Source organism: Puma concolor, chromosome B1, assembly GCF_028749965.1.
Source record: "Puma concolor isolate L17-30 chromosome B1, mPumCon1.1.hap2, whole genome shotgun sequence".
Lineage (NCBI taxonomy): Eukaryota > Metazoa > Chordata > Mammalia > Carnivora > Felidae > Puma > Puma concolor.
The window spans coordinates 45,191,373-45,218,024 of record NC_141670.1 but is presented as its reverse complement, the minus strand read 5'-3'; the positions used below and the strand labels follow the sequence as shown (position 1 = coordinate 45,218,024).

The following is a 26,652-nucleotide window of genomic DNA, read 5'->3' as shown; positions in this document are numbered from 1 at the left end:
AGTCCCTACAGAGCCTGCTGCTCCTCAACAGTAAAGGAAGAGTTCAGAACAAATACGCTCGCTTCACATCGGCCGGTGCTTAACGCAAGCTTTCAACCCTGCTAGGTTCCACCACTCTGTCTCCGTTGGCTTCTGACACTAGGAAGATGCTGGTCACGAGACATCTCTGCAATCTGAGAGCCCCAAATCTGACTATGCTGAATTATTCCAAAACTGGCTTTGAAGCCTGTCACTATGTCCTCCTTACAAACGTAGGAGTGTCTAGGGGAGGGATTCCCACCACAGGGGGAGACCCTTTGAAAACAGCCCCTACCAGCCAAATGCACAGTATGTACCATCAAGATATCTGTGCGGTTAGAAAGCCAGAACCTCGGCAGGCAAAAAGCAAAGGGCAGGGTGGGCAGGGTGGGGGACATCGCTCACGTCGAAACAACCTTTCCCGACTCTCACCTGTGCTTGGCTGACCCCGTTCCCGTGCTCGGCTGAGCTGAGACTGTATGTGTCTCTGAGGGTGAGACCCAGGCCTGAAGAAGCGGCTTCCTCTTGCCAGAATTGTCCACCTTACCAGCAGGGCCCTCTGCTGTTGCTTTTTTTTGAGATTCTGCTGTACTGGTGTGGTGCGTGTCAGCGTGTGGGTAGCTAGGAAAAGAGTGCGGAACAGGAAAGGTCTCAGAAAAGGAGGGGCTGGGTACAGGAGAATCCAGGGCCACTTCAGGACGCTGGCTTGGCCCCCCATTTCCCGGCAACTCTTCCTTCTCGCCACCGCCAGGACCTGACCGCTGTTTATCCGAGCGTGAACTCTTGCCACGATCTGGTTTATGAATTCCCAAAGCTGTGGTCGGGAAGCCGTGGTCCGAAGAAGAAGCTGTAACGGATGCTTTGGGTGCCTTCGACTGGGGGTCGTGCAGGCTCTCGGTGGGCACCGCCCACACAACCGCCTGGCCTCTGGGCCCCTTTCCCATCTCAGGACGGGCAGGTGACGCGCTCAAGGAAGAAGGCCCGGCTTCCGGGGCTGCCACCTGGGCCATCTCTCCATCTCCGTCATCTTCAACCTGATCCACTCTTTCGTCATCCGATGCCACTTCGGGGATGGAAGGAAGGGTTAAGCCCAGGTCAGCCAGGACTGGAGAGCTAACACCTGGGGCAGAGGGAAGGCCGCCCAGGGGGTCGGACAATAAGCCTTCGTGATCACTGGCTTTGCTCTGATTCTCGGCCATAAGCAGATGGTCTCCCTCGACCCCACAGAGGGGAAGGTCTTGCCCCGAGCTTGCTTCACTCACGGGGCCTTCTGAGAAACTCTCCTCGCAGGGGAGGGCAAGGGGATCGGCCGTGGAAGCTAGCGCACCCTGACTGGCCGCTTCCCTCTTGGAGTCCTCTGTGTGGACAGACCCGGCAGGCTCCCCATCTGACCCATTTCCAGCCGTGGCTCCTTCCCGTGGCGGCTCCTGGGGGTTCCCTTCGTCCTCCTCCTCTGATCCGGGGGACTTCTCTAACTCCTCCTCCGTAAAGAGCTGCTCAGAAAATGACACCCGCTTCTTGATTTTCTTTTGGCCCTCATGGACATTCTCCTCGTGCGTCTGCATCACAGAGCCAAGAGTGGGGGATGATTCTGCCATCTGAAGAGGGGACACTGCTTCTGGAACCGCAGAAGCCGTTCTGCTGTCCTTCACTCTGTTCTCCCCACAAGACCCACATGGACTTGTGACATCTGTGTCTTCCCCCATCGGAGGCTTCCCAGCTGGGCTTTCAATCTCGCCACTTGGGGATGAAAGGGCGAATGTCATTTCTTGGGTCCCTTGAGATGAAGGGACAGAGGCTTGTTCTGAGGGGGGCAACCTCAGAACTTCTTGTGGCTCGGTCTCAGGCTGCTTCAGGAGAGACTTTGCTGAGTCATTACTGACGGTGTTCTCTGGGCCTACCTCACTGGTCTTCCTCGGAGAATCTTCTGGCCCTTTCCTCACTGGAGTGGGTAGCTGTTTAGAAAGTGACCCCGAGGCACAAGAAACAGTCTTTGGAACTTGTGTTAAACTCTCCTTTTGCAATTCTGCTTTAAGGAGTAAGGATGGTTCTTCAGGACCGGCCTGGCCCTTGTCTGTGGAAGGCCAGTTTTCAACCGGCGTGGATGTGGAAATGGGGGCCGCTACGGGAGATGAGAAAGAGAAGAAGACAGAAGGAGATTCAGAGGACAGTGTCTCTGAGCCATGACCCGATTTAGAAAGGACAGGTGTCTGGCCAGAACTGGAAAGAAGAGCGGAAAAAAAGAGAGGAGAGTCAGGGGAAGAAGGAAGCCTGGCTGTGGGTTGAGCCTCTGGAGACACTTCCAGTCTGCAAAAAGGACAAAATAAAATCTGCAGGTCAGTTGCAGATGCATCAGAAGAAAAAAAAAAAAAAAAAAAAAAAACAAAACAAAACATGTAAAAATAAAGTTGATCCAAAGGGGAGAGCTTTTTTATACTTGGGGCAGTACCTTAAGGAGTTAAAGAAGGAGGGAGCTTCTGGGTGTGTCAGCTGGTTAAGCATCTGACTTCTGGTTTTGGCTTAGGTCATGACCTCATGGTTTGTGAGTTTGAGCCCCGCATCAGGCTCCTTGCTGACAGTGTGGAGCTGGCTTGGGATTCTCTCTCTCCCTCTCTCTTTGCCCCTCCCTTGCTCTCTCTCTCCCTCTCCCTCTCTTGAAAATAAATAGGTGAACTTTAAAAAAAAAAAAAAAAAAAAAGTTAAGAAACAACAACAACAAAAAGAAGTTAAGGAAGAAACACGAATTATTTAACACATAAAAGGGACACTTTTTAAAACATTTTTTAAAAATGTTTATTCGTTTTTGAGAGAGAGAGAGAGTGCGCGAGCGTGCAGGGGAGGGGCAGAGAAAGGGGCTGGAGGGAGGATCTGAAGCAGGCTCCCAGCTGACATCACAGAACCCAACACGGGGCTCAAACCCATGAACTGTGAGATCACGACCTGAGCCAAAGTCGGACACTCAACCGACTGAGCCACCCAGGTGCCCCATAAAAGGGACACTTTGATCACCAAGCACACCTGCCACACAAGGGCTGTTGCCACAGAAAGAGAAAGCTCCAGGTAAAGCAACAGTTTACAGTGTCTTTTGGTGATAAACAAAAAGCATCTAAAAAGTTCAAAGCAGTACAAGAGGCACCTCAAGGCAACAGGCACAAATTTTGAAGAGGAATGGCCTGAGTGTATGTGTCTGTGTGTCTGAAATCAAAGTAAGCAGAATCTCAAAAAAAGTCTCCCCCACCCCAGACCACAGAAATACTGTTCATGCGAACGTGAGTCATGCTGAAAGCAGAAAGTTCCCGACGCATCACCCCCCCCCCACCAGGCTCCTGCCACGAGGGGCACCCTAAACACTCTGAGAACTGTCTCGGGCACACTCAAGGGTGGATCAAGGGTCTCTGGTGCCAGCAGACCAGAGCCAAAGTGCAAGGAGGAGAGATAACATCTGCCTCAAATGGAAATATGTGGTAAGAACTTTAAATACACACATGTTCTGCGCATAACCACAACCCCAATCTGGTATTCCCAACTTGCAATACTCAGAATCTGCTACACCCTGCGGCAGTCCATCGGGGTCTGAACGTCCTACTGAGACGGGCAGACCACACATGGTGGCCGTGGCTTTGGGCCGGGACGCATCACTGCCGTCTGTGCAGGGCAGGCCAGGCAGGCAGGCAGGCTGGGCTGGTTGAAAACCACTTAGACTATCAAATGCTTGCCACACACAGGGACCGCCATAGAACGACGAGCAAGAGGTGCTGTAACGGTAGACCCCACTGATTACAGCGAGCAGTGAGGGGCAGGCCCTGCATGAGAAGGAACAAGACTCACCGAGGCTTGACAGCTTTGGTCTGCGGAGTCCTTACAGAGGGAGCAGGTGGTGTAGGTTCAGACTTGGGCTCTCGGTCAGCTTCCGGTTCTGTGATCTGCACGTCCTCAAAGGGATTCAGGGATTTACCACGTCTGGAGACAACAGCCGTAGTATCCTTCTCGGATCTTTCTACTAGGTCTCCGTCAGGCCCCGCCTGGTCCCCCCTCGGTGTGACTTCCATAAGCGTGCCTTCCTTCTCCTTTCCTGGGACCGTAGGGGGGCTTCCGCCTTCACTGCCCTTAGCCACATCCTTCTTTCCTGTCACCAGAGACAGCAAAGAGGACTTCTTGTTCTCCTGCTTCTTGCTCTCCTTGGTTTCTTTTGCCACCTCCAAGCTCACTGGAGCCGTGTTCTCCTGAATGTCCCCACTGATCTGTGGCCGGTAGGATGGCAGAGACATAGATTTCAGAGAGTCTTTTGTGGAAGACTCAGAGAACTGTCTGTCGGAAGACACCACCCCAACGTCACCAGGCTCCTTCCAGGACCGAGTGGCCAGGTTTTCGGTGGAGGAGAACAAATGCTTCTTCCTGAAGCCCTGGGGGGACGGGGAAGAAGAAGGGGTGCTGTCCTTGGTCTCGCTCTTGGCTTCTGGCTGCTCCACATAAACATGGTTCCCGTTGATACAGACATTAGAGCGAGAAAGGAAGTCATTCTTAGACCGAAGGCCACCAAGAAAGGGGAGTCCTCCTTCCTTCTTGGGAAGGTTGAAATTGATCTGGTTCAGTTGCTTAGGATGTGCACTCTCTGTTCTCTTGGGAGACAGGACTATGGGAAGAAAAGCAAAGATCCAAAGGAAACAAGATGTTAAACGAATGGTTCACAACTGGAAGGGGGTCCGTCTCTCCACGTCTGAATACATTTTTGGTAAACCGCCATTGGGTGTGTTATTGGCATCTAGCAGGTAGAGGTCAGGGTTGCTGCTAAAGATCCTACAGCACAGGGGGCAGACCCACAACAAAGAATTATCTGGCCCAAACAACCAATAGTGCTGGGATTGAGAAGCCCTGCATTAAACCAATGCGAAGGGCAGAATCTGGCCAACAGCAACCTGCATTTGGTCATTGAAATTGAAGTTCAAAACACACATTTAATTCACAGTTAAAGGAACTGAATTCCTCAACTTTCATTAAGGATGTAGCCCATGAAGGTTACGCACATCAATAGGACCTCAATAAATACCTGATGAATAAATGAAATATCAGAATTACTCTAAGGTTGCATGATTTTACCCTTAACTAGAAAAAAAAAAAAAAAAACCCAGATACATACATTTCGTTAATTCCAAAAGCTTATATTAATGTCCATCAGTTACAGAGCCAGATGTTTTAGAAAAGAATTTATGCATTCTTAGAAACCAGAGTGCTTAGAAATAGAGAAGCCTTTCTTTTTATTTATTTATTTATTTATTCATTCATTCATTCATTCATTCATTTCATTTATTTATTTTGAGAGAGAAAGAGGGCGTGCATGCATGAACAAGCAGGGGAGAAGCAGAGACAGAGGAAGAGAGAGAGAATCCCAAGCAGGCTCTGCACTGTCAGCACAGAGCCCAATGCGGGACTCAATCCCACAATCCATGAGATTATAACCGTGAGCCGAAATGAAGAGTCAGACACTTAACTGACTAAACCACCCAAGCGGCCCGAGAAGCCTTTCTAACCAAGATCATCCATCATCATGACCATCATCACCATTTTAGTAACTGAGGAACTGAATTAAAATCTTTCTCTTAAGATTTGTTTCTTCTCTCTTTTTTTTTTTTTAAAGTTTATTTACTTTGAGAGAGAGAGAGAGAGAGCGAGTGAGGTGAGCAGGATCAGGGCAGAAAGAGAGAGGGAAACAGAGAATCCCACGCAGGCTCCATGCTGTCAGCACAGAGCCCGATGCGGGGCTCGATCCCAGGAACCGTGAGATCATGACCTGAGGCAAAGTCAAGAGCCAGATGCTGAACTGACTGAGCCACCCAGACACCACATTGTTTCTTCTCTCTTAAAGCAAAGTAGACTGAGAGACAGAGAGAGAGAGAGAGAGAGCGCCAAGTAAGGAGGAGGAGAAAACTCACCATCAGAGGCAGAGGAGGACTCATCCTCATTTTCATCATCCTCCCACCGGGACTGAAAGCCTCCAGGACGAAGCAGCACTTTGTCTGACTTTGAAGTAGGCAGGACAGACATGGACTGGGAAAGTGGTGTTTTCTGCAAATTTGACTTGGAAAACAAGGTCTTGATCTTCGACTTCTTTTTCTTGTCTTTTGAAGTAGACTCATCATCGCTGTCGGCGGAGGGTGTGACACTGGGAATGACGGCTGAAGCAGTATCGGACGCGCTATCCTTATGCTTCCCCTTGATCTTGTCCTTCAGCTTCCCAAATGGATTCCGAGACTTGTCTTTCATGGAAAGGTCAAACATGCTGGCGGTCATGTTGTTTCTCATAAACTGGATGTCAACCTCAATTTCACCTCGCTCTTTATCCTTCTTTCCTGGTTTGGATTTCAAGGTATACCACCTACAAGGAGAAAGGCTGAGAGGTTACCTTTGAATTGGGCCTAAAACAATGTTCACAATGTCCATTAACTTGGCCTCTCTTCTTCTCTGCTACTACCAACCTCTTAGATAAATGCATTCTTGGGCTCTCTTCTTTGGAGAGTAGAGGGTGGGGTGGGGAATGAAGGCAGAACCTGTAGTTTTATTTTTGAGAAGACACCCCGTAGGCAAAGATAGGATCTGATTCTGTACTGAACGTACAGTCACTTAAAATCTTTATTCGATAAGCTATTTCTAAAAATAAAATAAATATAACAAACATTCCATCAAATCCTCTCCTAGGACTGGTATTTGGCTTCAATAGGGGAAAGATGCAAAGATCATACACAAACAGAAGGCAAAATGGAAATTGACACATAAATCTCAGAAAAAAGGGCAAGGGTTTGTAGAACCATCCCTGCCAGGGAGTTGATAGAAAACACAGAATAAAAAAAAAAAATTGTTTTTCAAAAAGAGTGCAATGAGCTAGTCACGAGATGACAGATATGGTATGATTCGATTTCTATGAAGTACCTAGAGCCGTCCAATCCACAGAGAACGGTGGCTGTCCAGGGCCGGGGCCAGAAGTGAATAAGAATTAGTCCTTAATGGGTACAGTCTCAGTTTCGGGAAATAAAAAAGTCTGGACAAGGACGGTTGGCGGTGGCACAACAGTGTGAATGTACTGGACTGAGCCATACACTAAAAAACGGTTGGTAGGGGCGCCTGGGTGGCGCAGTCGGTTAAGCGTCCGACTTCAGCCAGGTCACGATCTCGCGGTCCGTGAGTTCGAGCCCCGCGTCAGGCTCTGGGCTGATGGCTCGGAGCCTGGAGCCTGTTTCCGATTCTGTGTCTCCCTCTCTCTCTGCCCCTCCCCCGTTCATGCTCTGTCTCTCTCTGTCCCAAAAATAAATAAACGTTGAAAAAAAAAAAAATTAAAAAAAAAAAAAAAAAACGGTTGGTAAATTTTGTTACTTATATTTTACCACACTAAAAAAATAATAAGAATTAGAAGTGGAAAGGATGCATTCTTCCCTAGCTTAATACTCCTAAAAAGAGAAGATTTCAAACATTATCCAAGTATTTCAATGGGTCATTTGCAAACTACTTGAAGACAGGGCAAGTATTGTATCAGTCCAACTCGACTGAAAGACAAACTTCAGAAAAAGAAATCTCCCCTTGGCATGTTCCATCTGGTGACCTCCAAGAAGGTGAGGCAGATCCGTGGCATGACCACTACAGAGCAAATAGGTCTGAATCCACGGTCCACCGACAGCCATCCCTGGCGTTACCGTACAAACTGAGAAACCGCATTTGGATGTTCTTTGGGGTGACCTACTTAAGAGCTGAGGGCCGTGGACGTAAAGGAAATGACGGGTTTGCTCAAAAGAGCACAGTTTCCTCCTTCACTCTCAGCCTGTCTTGCTCGCAGGGCAGATCCCTGCCCCACTACCTTAGCTCGTTTTACAACTGAGAGGAAAGGGGCAGAAGGAAGCAGAAACCTAACACTTAAATAGCATCTACAACATAACCTGGCACTGTGCACACTTAGGAACATCCTGGAATTAGTGTCCCCAGAATGACACACAGTAGACATTATACTCACTTTACAAAGACACTGAGGCTCACAAGTTAAGTGTTTCGTACAAGGTCTTACCACTGTTAAGGGGCACGGCCAGGATTCTGAATCAGTTCTGCATTTCTCCAAAGGTCCTATTCATTCTCTAACCCCAAGATTCCTGCTTTACACTCTTTGCTAACTCACCTCCCATGGGCCATGTTCGCAACACACAGAGAGGAGATTCAAATTTAAATTCTTTCTAAATAAATAAACTTTAAAAAAAGGCGGGGGGGGGGGGGCTGTGAGGGGTGCCTGGGTGGCTCAGTCGGTTAAGCGGCTGACTTTTGATTTTGGCTCAGGTCACGATCTCAAGGTTGTGAGACTGAACCCGTGTTGGGCTCTGTGCTGAGTGGTGAGTCTGCTTGGGATTCTCTCTCTAGGTGTCTCTGTCCCTCGCCAGCTCTCTCTCTTTCTCAAAACAAATAAATAAATAAAACTTAAGAAAATAAATAAATTCTTTCTGAGGCAGGTTTAAGCTTCTCATTTAAAAGGCCCTACCATAAGAAAGAAAGTACCGAGGAAAAAAGTACTAAGAAATGTTCTAGGAAGAAAAGGGGGAAATCCCACCACAGTCACCACCAACCATAAATCATGAGATTACATATAGAGTCCAGTATACAAAGTCATCAAGAACAACTTAAACTTGATTTAAAAAATACATCCAGGGGCGCCTGGGTGGCTCAGTCGGTTAAGCGTCTGACTTCAGCTCAGGTCACGATCTCGTGGTCCGCGAGTTCGAGCCCTGCGTCGGGCTCTGGGCTGATGGCTCAGAGCCTGGAGTCTGCTTCCGATTCTGTGTCTCCCTTTCTCTCTGCCCCTCCCCCGTTCATGCTCTGTCTCTCTCTGTCTCAAAAATAAATAAAAACGTTAAAAAAAAAATTTTTTTTAAAAACATCCAAAAATTGGAGAAAATGATATAAGCTACTATTCTGGACTTTTAGAGGAGATTTTTTATGGTTTTTAAAACCACAATCCACAGCTGGGGGGCTGGGGGGGGGCGGGGCAGGGGGAGACGCAAGGTGTTTACGGACAACCTCATCCCTGCCAGCCTAGTGTCTTCACAATATATTTTCCAAGACCTAGCCTGGAATAGCTTGCTTATTTGTCGTTTAGATGTCCAGACGATTATTTCTTTTTCTCATCTGCCCGTCATGCGGCTAAATGGTAGCCCTGGTGATGAAGGGTGGTTAGCTTTGGTAAAAACCCACTGCAGGCACCTGAAAGGGGAAGTTGCTGAAGCTGAATGCAGAGGTTCCGATGACCACACCGGCCGCAAGAAGTTTGACCTCTCTGCCCACGGAAGCGGGGTCAGTCCGGCCTTCTCCCCAGCCTCCTCCACACAACTCATACTGTTAGCCAAGCAGGGGATGCAAAGATGACCTTCAAAGCGTGCCATCCACAGTTCCTGGGACCAGCCCTCCTTTCCAAAAGTATCACCACCAGTCTGTTTACTTTGAGCGAAGCTACAACTGACTCTAGAATCCTCCCTGGGCACCTATGCCCAGGATCAGTCCCCGGGGAACTAAAGTGGGATCTGTTTGGGGAACTTCTAAAACCACTAGGAGGTGTGAATAGACGCTCCAGCAACTGTTCCTATCCTTTATTTTCACAGGCAAACCTCAAACCAAAGACCAGGTAGCTAAGAACAGCCACAGAGCTATTTAAGGATGTGAAAAGCAGACTGAATCACAGGTAAGCGTCCCATGCAAACGTTCAGAATTTTTAACAATCTGTGCTGGATTTGTTAAAGCTGGAAAAGAATACAGGAATTGTTCCGTCTAACAACATGACGTTCAAACAAACCACTTAAGCAAGGAATCTTTGGCACAAGGATAATTTTATAATAAATGAAAGCCATGATTCATAAATGTCTCTCACCCTAAGAAATCCCAAACCAGATACGTTTGTGGGTTTCCGCATTCAAGCATCAATTTTATTTTAAGTGCCTTTTTATGCATTTGTTTTTTAGCTCACTTAATTCCAGCACCTCACGGAAGCAATTCTTGAATAACAAAGTCCCAGCAAAGCCACCCAGTGTAGGTAAGGTGGCAGCGTGGGTGTGTTCCAGCATTACCTTTCAGGTAGGCCCAGAAAGCTTGAATTATCTCAAAAATCAGGGCTGGGTTGATTTTCCTAGTCCAAAGGGCAGGGTACAGAAAGAAAGCCATAATCCCAAGGTAGTTTGTTTTTAAGCCCGTATTTCTGAAAAATTCCTGCAACCTATCAAGAAAATCAAATGATCCCTTCTGTAATCAAGTAATTATTTTAACTTATAATTAAAAATTCAATTCTTTGGAAATTAAAAGGATGTCTGAATATATAAAAAGTGATAGGAAACATAAAAAAAAACTATATTCAAAAGTAATAACAGGCATAGGGTAAAAATTCAAATCATACAAAATGGTACAAAATGAAAACTTCAATCTTCCCACCCTCCATGCCCCTCAGTCAAGGGATGATGGTCCTGGGCACACAAAAACAAAAATGCCCATTATCCAAACAGGCTACCCTGCTATTTTAGAGTTTTGGGGGGTTTGGGGTTTTAGGTGTTTTTAATCGAACACAAGACAAGGCGAGAGCTAAAAATACAGAAAAATTCATTTATGTCTTCTATTGCCTGGGCCCGCATCGTCAAATCTTCTGGGCCTTTCAATAGTCATTTTGAGAAGAGCTAGAATTATCCAACCATGCCCAATTCTCAGGGCCAGTCTGCTTTCAGAATGCACCGTGTCTCACTCCGCGGCTCAAATACGTGGAAAGCTGATCACAGGGGGCCTTCCATCGGAATGCGGCAGGGTGAGGGGAGTATGGTTCCTACTCTTGGGAAATGAGAAGTCTCACAGCAATGCAGGCTTTCGGGATTATCCTTGTAAAGGACTGGCCGGTATGTCTCAAAAATAACCTTTCTGCAGCTGAAACAAACATGTTTTTCCTTTGAAACATTCCGCAGGGCAGACACGTACAGAGAAATGATGACTTCAAAGATTCGCTTCCAATTTTTTTTTTACATAGCAGCCACTGGAAATACAAAATGAAAAGGCCAGATTCTGCCCTAAAAGGCATACCCTCCAGTGGGACAGAGAGAGAGCTGGCTCACCAAACATCACAAAGTGCTCCTTTAGAACCACTGTTGCCTTTTCTTTCTGACTTTGAAGCATGAGAAAATAATTAGACACGGAAAGAAATGCCTGCTAACGCATACAATTTCATCCCAAATAAGGGCTCTCACACACAAATAAGGTCCTCAGCAAAATTAAATACGAACCACCTACCTAGGGGCTCCAGCAAAACGAATTAATACTGCATACTTGTATTAGACACAGGAGGCTCCAGGGAAGGCAGGGAAAGAAAGACCACTATGGCTCTATGAGTCACTTCAACATTTTCATGTGTGTTAATTTCCAGGGCTCTCTGTCTGTGGGTCTGGTCTGGACTCAGGGTCAGTGGTAGACTGGCCCCCGCCCCAACCTGTTCCCTGCAAAATCTCAACCGTGACTTATAGCATGAGTCATCTCCATGGTAACCAAGCATCATGACACAGGGGATTATGGCCTCAGGTGAGGGAAGAAGCAGGAAGAACAGAAAGGCACCTGATGTAGTGTTTGACACAGAGGACACTCTCAATCTTTCACGGATGAAGAATTTTTAAAAAGCAACTCATTCGTTGTCTTCCCCAGGGAATAAAAAGAAGGCTGAACATGTGGGGTTAGCAGTTGAGAACATCTGAATGGGGTTCTGAAAAGGAGGGATTCCATATGGGTGAAATGTCCAGACTCTTCTCCCGGTAGCCTAGAAGCAATGGAGAGCAAACAGGGACAGAAATGTTTATGGCCTATAAAACGTCTGTGGTGTTCCCTACACGGGCGAGGCAGTTTCACATGTTTTGTTACTGCCCTTTGTACCTGGTCTTGATTACCTTACTCTGACTACAGAATGACCAATCGGCCAGCCTTGCCTCCCTCGGTGACGCTTCCTCTCTGCCCGTTGTTAACAACTTAGAAGAATTCCTGAGAGCGGCAAATGGCTCATTTTTTACCCCAACCCCTAAAACAGCCATTCTAGCGGCACTGAAAGGCCACCTGTAGCCACCAAACTCCATCCTGAAAACTGGTAAGTGGTGTGCTAAAGGAGGCAGAACAGAAAAAGCAGGTTGAAAATGCCCTGGGTCCCTTCCCTATTATTTGCTCTACAGAAATTCTCTTAGAAAGTGAGCACAACACGTTACAGAGAATTTTTTGTTAATTTTTTTAATGGACTTACTTTCATGCTAATGTGACCATTATTCCTTTTTACATATCTTCTTGAAGTGTTTTTCCTGTACGTTTTAACAACCACTAGCTGAGACACTTCAGGCAAGTTACTTAACCTCTCTGTGGCTCAGGTTCCTCTGAAACAGGGCTGAAAGCACCTAATTCATAAGGATGCTAATGAAGATTAAGGGACTTAATATATGTAGTGTCTGGCACTTAATAAGCATTCAATAAGTATTAGCTATAATCCTTACTTGGTTGTAACCAGAGTTTACATGTGATTTTACTTTTATAGCGTGTGGTGCGTTCTTGCCCTACAGTCTTCATACCCACCATTTCTAGTGGCTGTATGATATCCCGCCAAATGCTTCTATACCGTGGTTTACCCCCGCAGAGAGTTCTCAGAAGGGAATTTAAGATCTCAACATTTCTGACTGGCCCTGCCCCTAGATAACCAAACCTATCCAACAAACACAAACAATAAAGATCTGCATTTGAAGGGAGGAGGAAATGGCTCAGTTACAAAGTAAGTCTGTATTCCGCAATCTCCAAAATTAAAAAGTATACGAGTCTTTTAAAACACCACAGTCAGTGTGTATTTTCTGTAACTTACTGAGAGATGTGACGATCCTCAGATCAAACCCTTCAGGGTTTCTACACAGCAGACAAGACACAGGGCTTCCAAACTACTGCAGGGATATGCCGAGATGGCGTGACTGAAGTATAAGGATCAAGACATGTTTTCTAAGTTGAAATCACTCAATGCTAGACTCCTTATAGGTGAAGACTATAAGAAATAGCAAGTATCGGTATTTTAAGATTCTCTACAAATTAGAAAAACATCAACTTTTTTTTTTTTTTTTCAACTTTTTGTTTGTTTGTTTGTTTGTTTTTATTTTTTTGGGGGGGGACAGAGAGAGACAGAGCATGAACGGGGGAGGGGCAGAGAGAGAGGGAGACACAGAATCGGAAACAGGCTCCAGGCTCCGAGCCATCAGCCCAGAGCCTGACGCGGGGCTCGAACTCACGGACCGCGAGATCGTGACCCGGCTGAAGTCGGACGCTTAACCGACTGCGCCACCCAGGCGCCCCTGGAAAAACATCAACTCGTTTTTAAACATGGAAGTGCACCCCTCCTGTATTCATTTACTTGCCTTTTTGTTTTTTTACTTGATCATATCTCAAAAAGCCACAAATGTTAATATTCTACCATCAGATCAGGTATCTCGCCTCTTGCCCAATTGGTCCGTCAAAGAACAATGTCTCGGCAACCACAGGGTCCTTTATTATTCATGCAAAGAGACGGGACAAACATGCAATGGCTTTTGTTCACCTTCTCAGGACCAGGACAAAAGGAAACAAATACACTCTAGCATAAGGGATCCAACAGTCCACTCCCCGCCCCACAAACAGGTTCACACTCTTTCTATGAGAGTTCCTGGCAAGAAAGCAGAGTGTCTATGATTTATCGTGTAATCAGCTAAGTCCCAAGAAAGAGGAGGAGGGGAACCCACATTTTAAAATCCTGTTTTAACAACAAATGACTAGCAAAAATGCAAAGTTCCATTAGCATAAAAGGAAAACCCCAGTTTTGGTGCTAGAAGAGGCAACACACTTGAAGAAATATCCCGGGACCCAGCGTGCTGCCTGGTGCCCTCCACACAGGACATCCATTCTTCATGATCACAAGAGGCCTTTTCAGACCAGGCTTTCTGGAAGCCTGAATTGTTCCACCTAGGTTAGCCAAGTCCCTTCTCATAAAAGAGTGTTTAAAAGGTGAAGCGTACAGCAGCCACACCTCTAGAAACATTTTTCTGGGATTTCTTATAAATGCCTCCCCTCTACTCCATTCAAAGCCCAGCATTCAGGAAAGGACACTTAATTAGCGCTGCCTTTTTTCTCTCCGCAGGCACATTCCTAAATGTGTCCCTCAGGGACACCCTGGAGACTAAAATCCTTGCTTTTTCTCTAACAGAAGATCTACAGCCTTCTCTCTGCAGGAAAGGAATTTCTCATCTCATTAGTGGCTAACTGCAGCTCCCTCGCCAAAGGCATCATTAGCAGAAGGGAACCTGCTTCCTTGGTGTTAAGAAAAGGCAACTGACAAGCCCCAGCCCAAACTAAGAAACTGAAAGAGCAGAGCTTTGACTTCATACCTCCAGCACCCCTGGTCTTTGATCCACTGGGCTAATTCTAAGATTAAACAGTTTTCCATGTCCACACAGGCAAACGACCACCCGCTCTGTGCCTACAGGGACCTCAACCATTCACTCACTCACACAGATGTTACGAGCTCCTGCGTTGAGTCACACAACAAAGAACAAGACCAAAGTGGTCCGGGGCCAAGGGAAAGGCAGGCAGAGTCAGACTTGGTCTCCTAAGCCACAGCTCGGGCGCAAGATCGGACCCAGGACACCTTAAGAGGAGAAGCTCTCACTGCCAAGTCTTTTCCCAAACAAATATCTTGGCAGTGGACCGATTTTCTTCAAAAGCCAATACAAGGGTCCCGGTGTTGATTTTGTTGGAATTCAAAGGCCCAGAGATTTAGAGATCTGCACAAGACCCAGAACCAAAGGTCACACAAGGAACTGCTCTGAGATGAAAATAAAGCCCAAAACGACCTCCTATCACTTTCTCCATTAGCCTAGGGCTTCATCCTTCGCGTCTCCAAAGTGTAGAGTGAGGAGCACAGTTTTCTAGGATGTATGGCAACTAAAATTGTACTATTTTTAATAGATACCTAAGATTACTGTTAAGGGCGAAAAGGGTAAGGTCAGCAAGCCTATGTCAGAGTGGGTGACATTTTAATAAGCACATGTATTGCTTTCCATGTAATTATAACATTTTTTGGTTAATCGCTACAATTAAAATGACATATCAAATACTATTTATAAAAACCTCCCTCCGATGGTAGTTACAGAACTACAATAGAAGTCTTTGTAACCAAAAGGAAGTTTAAGCACAACAAAAAAGGCACAAGACTCTCCTGAACGATCACCTTCCCTAATGTGAAAAACATGTAAATGGTTAACTTATTAGAGTTTTATTTTTCACTTACAGGTTTCTTTTTCCTAATGTTATGTATTATTTTCCCTTTTCTTAGTCCTATATTCCTTGAAGCAGTGACCTCATCAGCTGTGTTAGAGCGCACCGGTGAGATTTTACTAGCTACGTACACTATTACAAAACAAAGACTCGGCCTGTTTTAAAACTGTAAATACTTGGAGACACACATATACACACCCTGGTTTCCACCCTGGTTTCAATGGTGTTTCCTACTAATTCCTTCCAACAGAAGACTCTACTCACAGGTGTCACTGCCCAAAGCTGTCTTTGTAATGGTGACCTCACTCTGCTGGGGAAAGAAGGCACCATCACTTCCTGGTTCATTTTCAACAGCAAGCTCTCTTTATTTTATTAGTTCATTCTTATCACTTCCTCTTCTCTCCCCCCACCCACATCCAATCTATCACAAATCAGGCCAACTAAACTTCCAAAATATCTCTGAAATCCACCACCTCTGTCTACCTCCATGGCCATCACCCAAGTGCAAGCCACCACCACTGGTGGCCTAGATTACTGTAACAGCCTCCCATTTTGTCTATCTGATTCCAGGGGAGGCCTGCTTTGAATCCATTCTCCACCCAACAGCCACAGTGGTTTTTGACAACGTGGATCACAACACCCTTTGCTTTTAATACTCGGTGACTTCTCACTGCTCTTAAATAAAACCCTGCCTTCCTCTTCAGCCTCAATCTATACAATCCCCCCAGCGTCCCAGGTGTTCCAGCCTCAGGGCCTTTGTGCAGGCTGTTCCCTCTGCCTCAGGCCCTTTTCCTCTACTTGTCACCAGAAAAGTCTCTTTGTACTTCAGGTTTCTGCCTCAGAGAAGCATCCCCTTCTTTAAGCCATGTCCTTCCTGTTCTTTCCTCTTATGATACCCTGTTCTCTTCCTCCACAGTACTTATCATAATCCATGATTATTTATTCATGTGTTCATTTGCCTAACGTCTGTCTCCCCCACAAGGCTCTGAACTTCCTGAAAGCAAGGATCGTGTCTGTTTTGGTCACTATTGTTTACACCCCAGTGCTTGGCACCTAGAAGGTATTAAAATACATTTACTAAAAATACAAGCATGAGATCTTGCCATCTGCCACAACATGGGTGGACCTAGAGGGTATTATGCTAAGTAAGTCAGACTGAGAAAGACAAATACATATGGGTTCACTTCTATGTGGAATCTAAAAACCGGAACAAATGGCAGAAACAGGCCCATAAATACAGTGAGAACAAAGTGGTGGCTGCTAGAAGGGAGGGGGTGGCAATGGGCAAAAGGGGTAAAGGGGAGTGGGAGACACAGGCTTCCAGGTGTGAAAGGCATCGGTCACAGCCATGAACGTGCAGCATAGGGAACAGTCGGTGGTACTGTAACAACACTGCATTGACGGATGGCGGTGAGTATAGCACAGCATATAGCACTGTCGAATGACTATGGTATACACCTGAAACTAACGTAGTATTGTGGGTCAACTATACTTCAGTAAAAAAAAAAAAAAAAAGTACTAAAAATATGGACTTTAAAGACCAAAAAAAGGGGGGGGGGGTGGTTGGAACTTTCCCCAAGCTAACTAAATATCTTATAAATGAAATCGTAACCAAACAATACCATGAGCTCCCAGGTGGCTCAGTCAAGTAAGGGTCCGGCTCCTGGTTTCGGCTCAGGTCATGATCTCGCAGTTCTTGAGTTCGAGCCCTGAGTCTGGCTCTGCACTGACAGCCCAGAGCCTGGTTGGGATTTCTCTCTCCCTCTCTCTCTGCCCTTCCCGGGCTTTCTCTCTCTTTCTCTCTCTCTCTCTCTCTCTCTCTCTCCCTCCCCCCTTCTCCCTCTCTCTCTCTCCCCTGCCCTTCAAAAAATAATAATAAACAAATAATACCATGAAGAACATGAGGGAGCATCTTGCCCATCACCGGAACAATGACTCTCCCCTTCTTAGTCATTTCATTCCATGGCTACAACCAGGTTGGGGTTACTTGTCCCAGAGCTGACAGAGAACTCTGTCTCAAGCACTGAGCTGTCAGTTTCCTACACTGGAGTAGGAGGGGACTGTGAGAGGCAGGAGGGTTTCCAGAAAGGCCCAATGTTACCTTTAAGGGGAATCCCAAGAAAGGAAAAATTTAATCAGTAACACTGCTCCAATTTTCCAATCGGTTACAAAAAAAACCTAACTGCACTTAGGAAACTTAACAGTATAAGCACAAACACTGACTGCTTTTTTTTTCTTAACGTTTATTTATTTACAAGAGAGAGTAGCAGAGGGGCAGAGAGAGAGGGAGACAGAGGATCTGAAGCAGGCTCTGTGCTGATAGTTCGGGGCTTGAACCCATGAACCGTGAGAGCGTGACCTGAGCCAAAGTCGGACGTTTAACCAACTGAGCCAACCAGGTACCCCTGACAGCTTATTATTTATCTCTCTGGTCAATTAAATCATTTCTCCACATCCAACTCTGCCAGGAAAACAACCATTGAGCCTTTATTTCTTTTTAATAACCCGGATTTCCTCTGGCAACTTATTATAGCAGCTTACTACACTTATAGTTCTTCAAAATCTCAAATCTTTCATGTGCAACCAAACTCCCTCTTGCATCTTCAAGAGACATAAGAAAATGACTCTCCATCACTCACTCTCCCTTCACAGCTGGAAGACTATTACAGTATTAAGTGTCATGATATTTAGTTACACAATGGCCTTTCAGTCACTAGCCTGAATGGATGTTTATTTTAATCTGTTTTGAACAGATTATTTCCCCCAAATTTTGTTGCTCTTAGTATCCTAAAAAGGTTCCCCCCACCCTTCTGGCCTCTCAGCTTCAGGTCTGTTTTATGAGCGTGAGACTTAACTGGTTCCCATTTCACCAAGGCCCAACTGTGACCCCAGGTCTTTAATAAAGTGCAAAATAAACACATTTCAATTTCTTCTTTTTTTAAATATTTTTTAATGTTTATTCATTTTTGAGAGAGAGAGAGAGCATGAGTGGGGTAGGAGCAGAGAGAGAGGGAGACACAGAATCCGAAGCAGGCTCCAGGCTCTGAGCTGTCAGCACAGAACCTGACGCGGGGCTCAAACCCACAAAACGTGAGATCATGACCTGAGCCAAAGTCAGATGCCCAACTGACTGAGCCACCCAGGTGCCCCCATTTCAGTTTCTTCTTAACAAAAGGGGCCACACACTATTCCCTATTAGAAGTATCCTACCTCTATGTCAGTCTCCACTTGGTATTTTAAAGATGTGTGTCATCACACTAAATTTGAGGTCCCCCAAATTTGAGTCATGAAAAGCATATTTTCTGAACTCCAAACATATGATGGATGAGGGCTTATCAAGAGAACAAAGGGAAGTATGAGCACAGTTAACTCTTAACGTCTTGAGTTTCTGGACCCGTGACAAAAGTCATACTCTAAATAACAGCAACTCTTCTTTGCTAGAGGTTAACACACATGCATGCACGCGCGTGCGCACGCGCGCGCACACACACACACACACACACACACACCTGGAAACCAAAATTGAACTTATGTTTTGTTTCTGGTTTTTATTTTATTTTTTTTTAAATTCTGTTTTAATGTATATTTATTTTTGAGAGCGAGACAGAGACAGAGCATGAGCAGGCGAGGGGCAGAGAGAAAGGGAGACACAGAACCGAAACAGGCTCTAGGCTCTGAGCTGTCAGCCCAGAGCTCGACGCAGGGCTTGAACTCACGCACCGTGACATCATGACCCAGCCGAAGTCGGACGCTTAACAAACCGAGCCACCCAGGCGCCCCTGTTTTTGGTTTTTAATGTCTAAGGTGGAGTCAAACCATTAATAACTAGTTCAAATGATTTTCCTAGCCCAACCAGTTTCCTTCTGGTAAACTTCCACCTCTCTCGGTATGCATCACTCTCCACATGTCAGCCATCTTGAGCACCCAAGTGATGTACCAAGGCATCAGAGAAGCTCGGTTTCACTAGGTTCCCTAGCGCCCTGGAAAGTCCCAGGAAGTGGCAGATGGAAAGCTTGCAATTTCACCTACTGCTGATGGGGCAAAGAAGACTTCCTTTGCAGTTACGAAAAAAAAAAAAAAAACACATCAACTAAGCATCATTTTCCTACAAAGTTGATACTGCGACTAAGTGGTAATCAGCTCCTACAATAGACAGGAGGAACCATCTAGGTTTAGGATTACACTGGAGAGAATGACAGAAAGGAAGATGTAGACCTCTGAACCCTTTCTGAAATAGGGAATTTAAGGAGGTTTTCATTCCTCACAAAGCAGTTAACAGAACCTTCCGAGCCTATACACAGGACCCATTAATCCAGGAACCTGGAAACATCTTATAAACATCAATTAAGCTGGTAACAAGCTCCACATATAAATAGGGAAACTTGGGTGTTTAGAGATCGAGTCGCTTGAAGCCTAACAATGAGTCAGGACCAGAGTGGGCACCCGACCCAGGAATCTGGAACCCTCATCTCTGGCAGGGACATGTGATCTATCCTTCAAGGGAATAAGATGTTCCAACAGAAACAGACGGCAGAAACAGATGATAATATCCACACATCTTGGGATGGGACAAGACAAAGGACAGCCAATGACGCCCAGCTGAAGCCGGAAAGGAAGCCAGCCCAAGGCCCCAAATGTCATTTAATCAAATGGAAAATTAGCATTGCTTCAGCACCTCCTTAGCAAAGACACTGCTCACCTTCTGGCTTGTAAGTTGATGCCAAGAGATATCCTATCCATCCTCACCTCAAGGCTCTCTATTTTTATCTGATTTGAATTCAGAAAATGCCTATTCATCTTTGGCCAGATAAGTGAATCAGGTAATACGTTCACAAGCATGCAAGCTGAAATTGGACCCACCCTGCAGAAAAGGGAATCTGGTAACTTCAAACCCTCTGGCTTTTACTGTCCTGTTCACAAGGGAAAGTGAAAATGCCGTGTAGATCTAAAACACCCAATGTGAATCAGTATGCTTCACCAACTGGAGGACCTGTGGTAATATGACTGACGTGCCTATTTACCGTCCAGCACAAAGCAACCGATTAAGCTAAGGAGCCCAGCTTTTGGTATAGGATATGAGCATAATCAAATGCTCCATGGCAAACACCTGTGAAAGAGAACAAACAAATGGGTGACACCTTGAAGTGAACTGGGTGTTGTCCAGCTTTCCCTGTGGGAGCGAGATACCCGAGCACAGAACTCCACACCTAGAAGCCACCGAGAAGCCACAGGCGAGCAGTCATCCATTCTGAGTAGGACCAGAGAGAACCTGACAAACTCCAAAGAGAAACAGTGCCTACCACCCACTTTAGCTTGGCCAAGGGCAGACCCTGGCTCCAACCAGCACACCTTACTAATTTGGGGCCCAGGACAAACAGGGTTAATAATTTTCAGTCTGAAAAGTTAAATTGTTTTAGCATGCTTTGGGGAGGCAGGGGAGGAGGGGGTTGAAAAGGGGAGGAGAGAGAGGCAAATTCTCTGCACCAACCCCTTAAGCGGCGCGGCCACACTGCAATGCCTCTGCTCTGCCCCTCGGTGAGCCTCTGGGGCCCGAGAGTGTCAGTGGGTTTCACTCCTCCACTTAATCCTCCCTGCGTTCTGGCCCCGCCATTCCCAGCTCAGTGGCTAGGACAGTGAAATACCCAGGAGGCTTTCCACAGAAGCTAATGTGTGTATCACACATACACACTACCCACAGTAATAAGAAGAATTCGTCAGCCCACATGTATTTTCAATTCATCAAAAATTCATTAAGCGCTTACTAAGTTCCGGGCGCTGAGCGTCTCCCTGCAGATTCAAAACTACCCCAGGTACTCCCCGCCCCCACCCCGCACGCCCGCCGCAAAGAGCCCACAAGCTGGGAGAGCTGGGGCGGGACAGCCGAAGGAGAAGTTGAAGTTAGGTGAGAATACGGTGACCGGCCGGGGAGATCCCTCTCGAAAGGCCTCTCTCCGTCCGTCCCTTTGGGACGCAGCGGCGCGGTGTCTGCCGCGCGCTAAGTGGATCTCAGCGCCAAGCCACACGTTCGCCCCGCACCTCCCCGCTCCGCGTCCCCTCCCCCGGCCCGCACTCACTGGGTCTTCCTGCGGCCCTGGTCCCGGTGCAGCTCCCGCAGGTCCACCTCGGCCCGGCCCAGGAACTTGTCGAGGCCGAGGAGCGCGCGGTGCAGCACGGTGAGCTGCAGGGTGGCGGCGGCCGCGGGCGCGGCCCCGGCGGACAGCAGCGGCGGCAGCTCGAAGGTGGCCTCCTCCCGCCACACCGGCGCGCCCAAGCTGCGCTCCGACACCGAGGTGGCGTACTTCTCTTTGCCCACCTGGATCACCGCGTACGCATCGCTCGTGCCCCCGGGGCCCTTGGCCCGCAGGCCCCGCGCCTGCAGCACCGTCACCTGCACGTGCGTTGGGGACCACACGGCCCCCGGGCCCCGGCCAGCCGAGGCCGCCAGGGACATGGTGACCGCGCCGCGGCCGGCTCTGAAGCGAAGAGAAGATCACCGGGATGTGCGGCCCCTGCGGCCCATCCCGTCGCCCCAGCCGCTTTAAGGCTTCCGGCCACGCCCCCCCTAGGGCCCGCCTCCCCCGCCCGGGCCGCCCCGCCCGCCCCGCCAGCCCCACCTGCCGCGCCGGGTCGGGCCTCCGCCGCACTGGCTGGAGAATACCGGGGTGCGGGAGGCCGGCGCGGCCGGGCGGGGGCGGGGACTTGGAGAATTCCGGCGTGAGAGGTGTGGTTAGTTAAGGGACGAGGTCCCCAACTGCCAAAGGTCGCAAGGCCCAACCGGAACTGGTCGGGGCACTGCCTTGGGAGTCAGACCTCTTTTCCAATCTGGCACCGCCAACTGGCAGGTGTGTGAGCTGGCACAGGTTACTTAACATCTTTTGGTCTCAGTTTCTTCATCCATAAAATGAGATAACAATCACCTCAAACAAGTGCTGTAAAAAATAATAATAATAATAACGTAGCCTGGCACGCGGTGAGTTCTCAATCAAGAGTAGCTATGAGGGTGATAATGAACGCGATTTCAAATTCACCGCTTTTTCTGTTTGGGACAGTCGGCGGCTTACTCTGGAGAACGGTGGGTTCTGGGATGGCGCCAGGTGGGCGGGGGAGGAGGAGGATCGTTCGAGGGCCAGAAAAGGGGAAGGTAAGGCGGGGGAGACGACCTGGAGGTGGTGTGGGAGTGTCTTATTTTGCCCTGCCTTCACCAAAAAAGGTGAGGCTAAGAGGCTAAATTAGGGAAGGAGAATGAAAGAGGAACTGAAATTAGGATTGCTAAACCAGACCTCAGGAACAGAGTGCCATTCCCCCGCCCCCCCCTCCCCCCCAGTTCCCCAATTCTCCCTGGCTGGATCCTTTTCAGTCTCTCCCTTCTTTTTATCTCTCGGCTCCCAATCATTTACTTCCTTGTTCCAGATATCCATTGGATTGGCAGATTCCCTTCGTTCCCAGTATGCTACCTCAAAGGCTCAACCATGGGTGGGTCATCAGATTGGAAAGAGCATTTTGAACGTTTTAGGTTATACAGCTAAGGAAAGGCCCAGAGGAGAGAAGTAACTCGTTCAGGGTCCCACAACAGAGCCAGGACTAGAACCTAGGTGTCCTGACTCCTGTCCAATGTTTTTGCTACAGAACTCCAATCTTGAATTGCTGCTAGTTTCTCACCTGATCACTAGGCTATCCTCCCTTCAATTCACACTACACATTGCTTCACTGACCTGCATAAACCTGCGATTTTGCCTCACCACCAACTGCATATACTTCAGACTTCAGATTTCAAGGCACTCCTATTTTGTCCCCACCCTAACTCATCCTCTATCTCCCAAACAAACCTCCAGGCCTGTACTCACTTGGTTGTCCTGTAGCTGCCCTGCCAACCCCTCTGCCTACCCTCATCCTGCGAGACTTCGCTCAGATTTCCCCCACGGTTTAGCTTCCAGTAGTCCCTGTCAGAGCGGGGACCAGGTGGTGACTTACTTGTGTCTTCCATAGCCCCTGGCAGAAACCTGGGTGCACAGTAGGTACTCACAAAGTGCCTTGGAATTGAAGAGTTTGCCGGTTGTTCCAGCCTATGTCAGTACATAGCATTTCCTGTTACCATGGAGGAGATTAGAAGATACATTATGCCTCAGGTTTGCAACGGAGGGTAGCTACCCTGTGGGTAAGACCTATTCAGTGCATTGTAAATATTTAATGGTGATAGAAAGGGAAAAGGAAGGAGGCACCAGACAGGTAAGTGATGGGAAAGCCTAACAGAACTCTGTTGTTTTGGTGCCATTCCCCCCCCCTTTTTTTTTTTAAGTTTATTTATTTTGAGAGAGAGAGAGAGACAGCCTGTGGGAGGGGCAGAGAGAGGGAGAGAGAGAGAATCCCAAGCAGGCTCCACACTGTCAGCGTGGAGCTCCATGCCAGGTTCAAACTCACAAATGGTGAGATCGTGACCTGAACCAAAATCAAGAATCAGACACTTGGGGCACCTGGGTGGCTCAGTTGTTTAAGCCCCAGGCTTTGGCTCAGGTCACGATCTTGCGGTTCGTGGGTTCGAGCCCCGCATTGGGCTCTGTGGTGACAGCTCAAAGCCTGGAACCTGCTTTGGATTCTATGTCTCCCTCTCTATCTGCCCCTCCCCTGCTCGTGCTCTGGCTTTCTCTTTCTCAAAAGTAGATAAACATTAAAAAAAAATTAAAAAAAGTAAAAAAGAATCAGACACTTAACCTACTGAGCCACCCAGACACCCCAACCATTTCCCTTTCTTGACAATATATTAGTGTCATTCAACCTCATGACTCCATTCACTATCATAAAGATTTATTGAGAGCTTACTTGGTTCCCGGCATGTGCTAGGAACTACGGAGGGCACAAAGCCTTCTGAACAAGATCCAGTTCCAAGGCACACACTGACAACTGCTGTAAAGGAAGTTCTGTACTAATAAAATGCTTTGGGGGTTTTGAGGTTGGAGTGATTTTTCTTGGCGGGTGGATTTTTATGAAGGAAGTGCGGTTGAGCTGAGCCCTAAGGCATATACCGCATTTGACAGGCAGAGAGGGGGGCACGGGTGAAGAATATTTCAGAAAGAACAGAACAGCCTATGCAAAGGTATGAGGGCCAGAGAGTTCATGGCATGTGCAGGGGTTATGAACACCCCATTGGGGCTGGAATGTGGGATATTTTAGGAGGACACTGGGGGTGGGTCGTAGAGATACCTTGGTAAGACAGCTGAGGTAGGTGAGCCCAGATCATGTAGATCATGAACACCAGGCTAAGGAGTTTATACCACCGTGTTAGGCCAGGGTGAGCCACCTTCAGGGGATTTTGAGCACTGGCATGATGAGGCTGTGCTTCAAGTTGTAAGGCAGGTATGAGCTGAAGTAGCCTGGCAGCCAATATCATGGCAGGTCACAGCCAGATGGCTTCATTTTCACCTGGGGACTGCCGCCTCTGGTGCCATTCCACCCTGCCACTTACTAATCCTCGGGGTCTATTTCAAGTTGGTACCGTATTAAATAAGGCATATGCTTCCCTCCCGGTTTTCCTACCTGTGCACTGCTCAACTACATCCCAGCTGAACAAAGTCAGAGATTTGGGGTCAAAACTGACCCTGGGAGGGGCACCTGGGTGGCTCAGTCGGTTGAGCGTTTGACTTCAGCTCAGGTCATGATCTCACCGCTCCGTGAGTTCGAGCCCCACGTGGGGTTCTGAGCTGACTGCTCAGAGCCTGGAGCCTGCTTCGGATTCTGTGTATGTGTGTCCCTCTCTCTCTCTGCCCTCCCCTGCTCGCGCTCTGTCTCTGTCTCTCAAAAATAAACATTAAAAAAAATTTTTAATCAAAAAAAAAAAAGCTGACCCTGGGAATAAAGTTTTTCAGCTCTCATCTCCTATTCTCCCCCACACTCACATTGTTAGTGCAGCCCCACAATAAAGATAGCAAGGAATTAAACCTAGCTGGAGAGCTTCATTGGCTGAGCATGACACAAAGCATCCCTTCCATTCATGGAAAGGATTAGAAGACAAAGTGGGGGGGGGGGAAGGAGGGAGGAAAAATTACGAGCACCTTGCGACGTCATGTGTTTGGGTTTCTGTCAGACACATGGGCTCTGTGGTTAGAGCGGAGGTGGTAGGTAGACTGGGGAGGACATGGCTGCCCCACCACCTCAAGAAATCAAGATGAAGATCCTTCCAGACACAGGACACCGGCAGGGGCTCACTCAGAGGAGTGTGGGCACACCAGAGCCAGGCACTGGAGATTTGTCGGAGAAGAGAGAAGCCAGGAGCCAGAGCACATTGTCCCTCAAGACTCACTTGCTGACCACCCGGGGGTGAGCCTGTCTTCTCCCAATATTACAGCCCCCCAGTCCAGACCGGGGGGTGTGCAGGTGCAATGACAAGGACCAGGAGCCCTGTTCCCCACTTGCACTCGGAGGAATCCACCTGGGCGTCCCTCCCACCCTCTCCAGCAGCCTGGGCGGTCCTGGGGCGGCTGACCCCTCGCAGGTTCACTGCATTCCGGGAGTGTTTATAAACACCTCCCACGGCCGGGGTGGGGCAAGATGACTTCTCCTTCCTCTGGCCGGCTGGCCTCTAGCCCTGATGGAAAGAGGAAAAGAGTTTCTGTGAGCCCTGAGCACGTGGACAAGGTGCCTGGCAGGTTGGACTGGACAGGTTAGCCCTCCTGCCCTCCTCCCACAGAGGAGCACACCAGGACTTCAGACACCAGCTGTGCGGTTGGGTGACCAGGGGGGCATTTGATTTTAGGAGGAGCCGGGAACAATCCCCCAGGATGAGGTCTCCGGTAGAGCCATGCTGGGGGTGGGAAGAGCGAGCAGAGGGAGAGCCGTTCACTACTCTGCCACTGCCAACCAATCGCTCCTGCCCACAGCTCCTCAGTCCACCCCCAACTGCAAGAGATCCAACTCAAAACCCACCTCTGGAGGCGCTGAACGAGCTAATGTGCTAGCCAGCCCCAGGGAGGAGCAGAGAGAGGCCGGTAATGGCTGCTTGTCTTTCTCCTTTGCCTCGGACTCTGGGGTGTGGTGACAGATGTCCACACATGACTCATTCACTGCCGTGCTTGGTAAACAGCCTTCTGGCTTCAAGTCCAGCTGCCCGACTAACCAAGGAGACGATCAAGGTGCGTAGGCTCTGTGAGCAAGGGGCTTCCCTCTCAGGGGTCACCGAGCCAGGGAAACAAGTCCCCAACATCAGGCTCTCTTTCCACTGTCCCAGTGGGTGTGGCAATGCGGAGGTTAAAACTGTGGCCACACTGGACAGAGGATGGTCCCAAGAGGCAAATGGCTAACATTTCCCCCTGCGGTCTTGCTGGCAATGTTACTTTG

At 48.0% G+C, this 26,652-nt stretch overlaps 1 protein-coding gene across 3 annotated transcripts in view; it reads right to left on the bottom strand.

Annotated features, from left to right (window-relative positions):
* The window catches only part of RAB11FIP1 (RAB11 family interacting protein 1), a 32,996-nt gene extending 11,141 nt beyond the window's left edge, over positions 1-21,855 (bottom strand). The window contains exons 1-4 of one of the 3 annotated variants that reach the window (XM_025921900.2): positions 21,399-21,855; positions 5,949-6,391; positions 3,847-4,651; positions 451-2,325 (exon numbers count right to left, since the gene is read on the bottom strand). In XM_025921900.2, coding sequence (XP_025777685.1) covers positions 451-2,325; positions 3,847-4,651; positions 5,949-6,391; positions 21,399-21,775 — 3,500 coding nt within the window. In that variant the 5' untranslated portion in view covers positions 21,776-21,855. Of the gene's footprint in view, positions 1-450; positions 2,326-3,846; positions 4,652-5,948; positions 6,392-11,301; positions 12,465-21,398 lie in introns of those variants that run through there. The other 2 variants (XM_086703716.1, XM_025921901.2) reach the window with 2 other exon arrangements.
* Between the last annotated feature and the right edge of the window lie 4,797 nt (positions 21,856-26,652).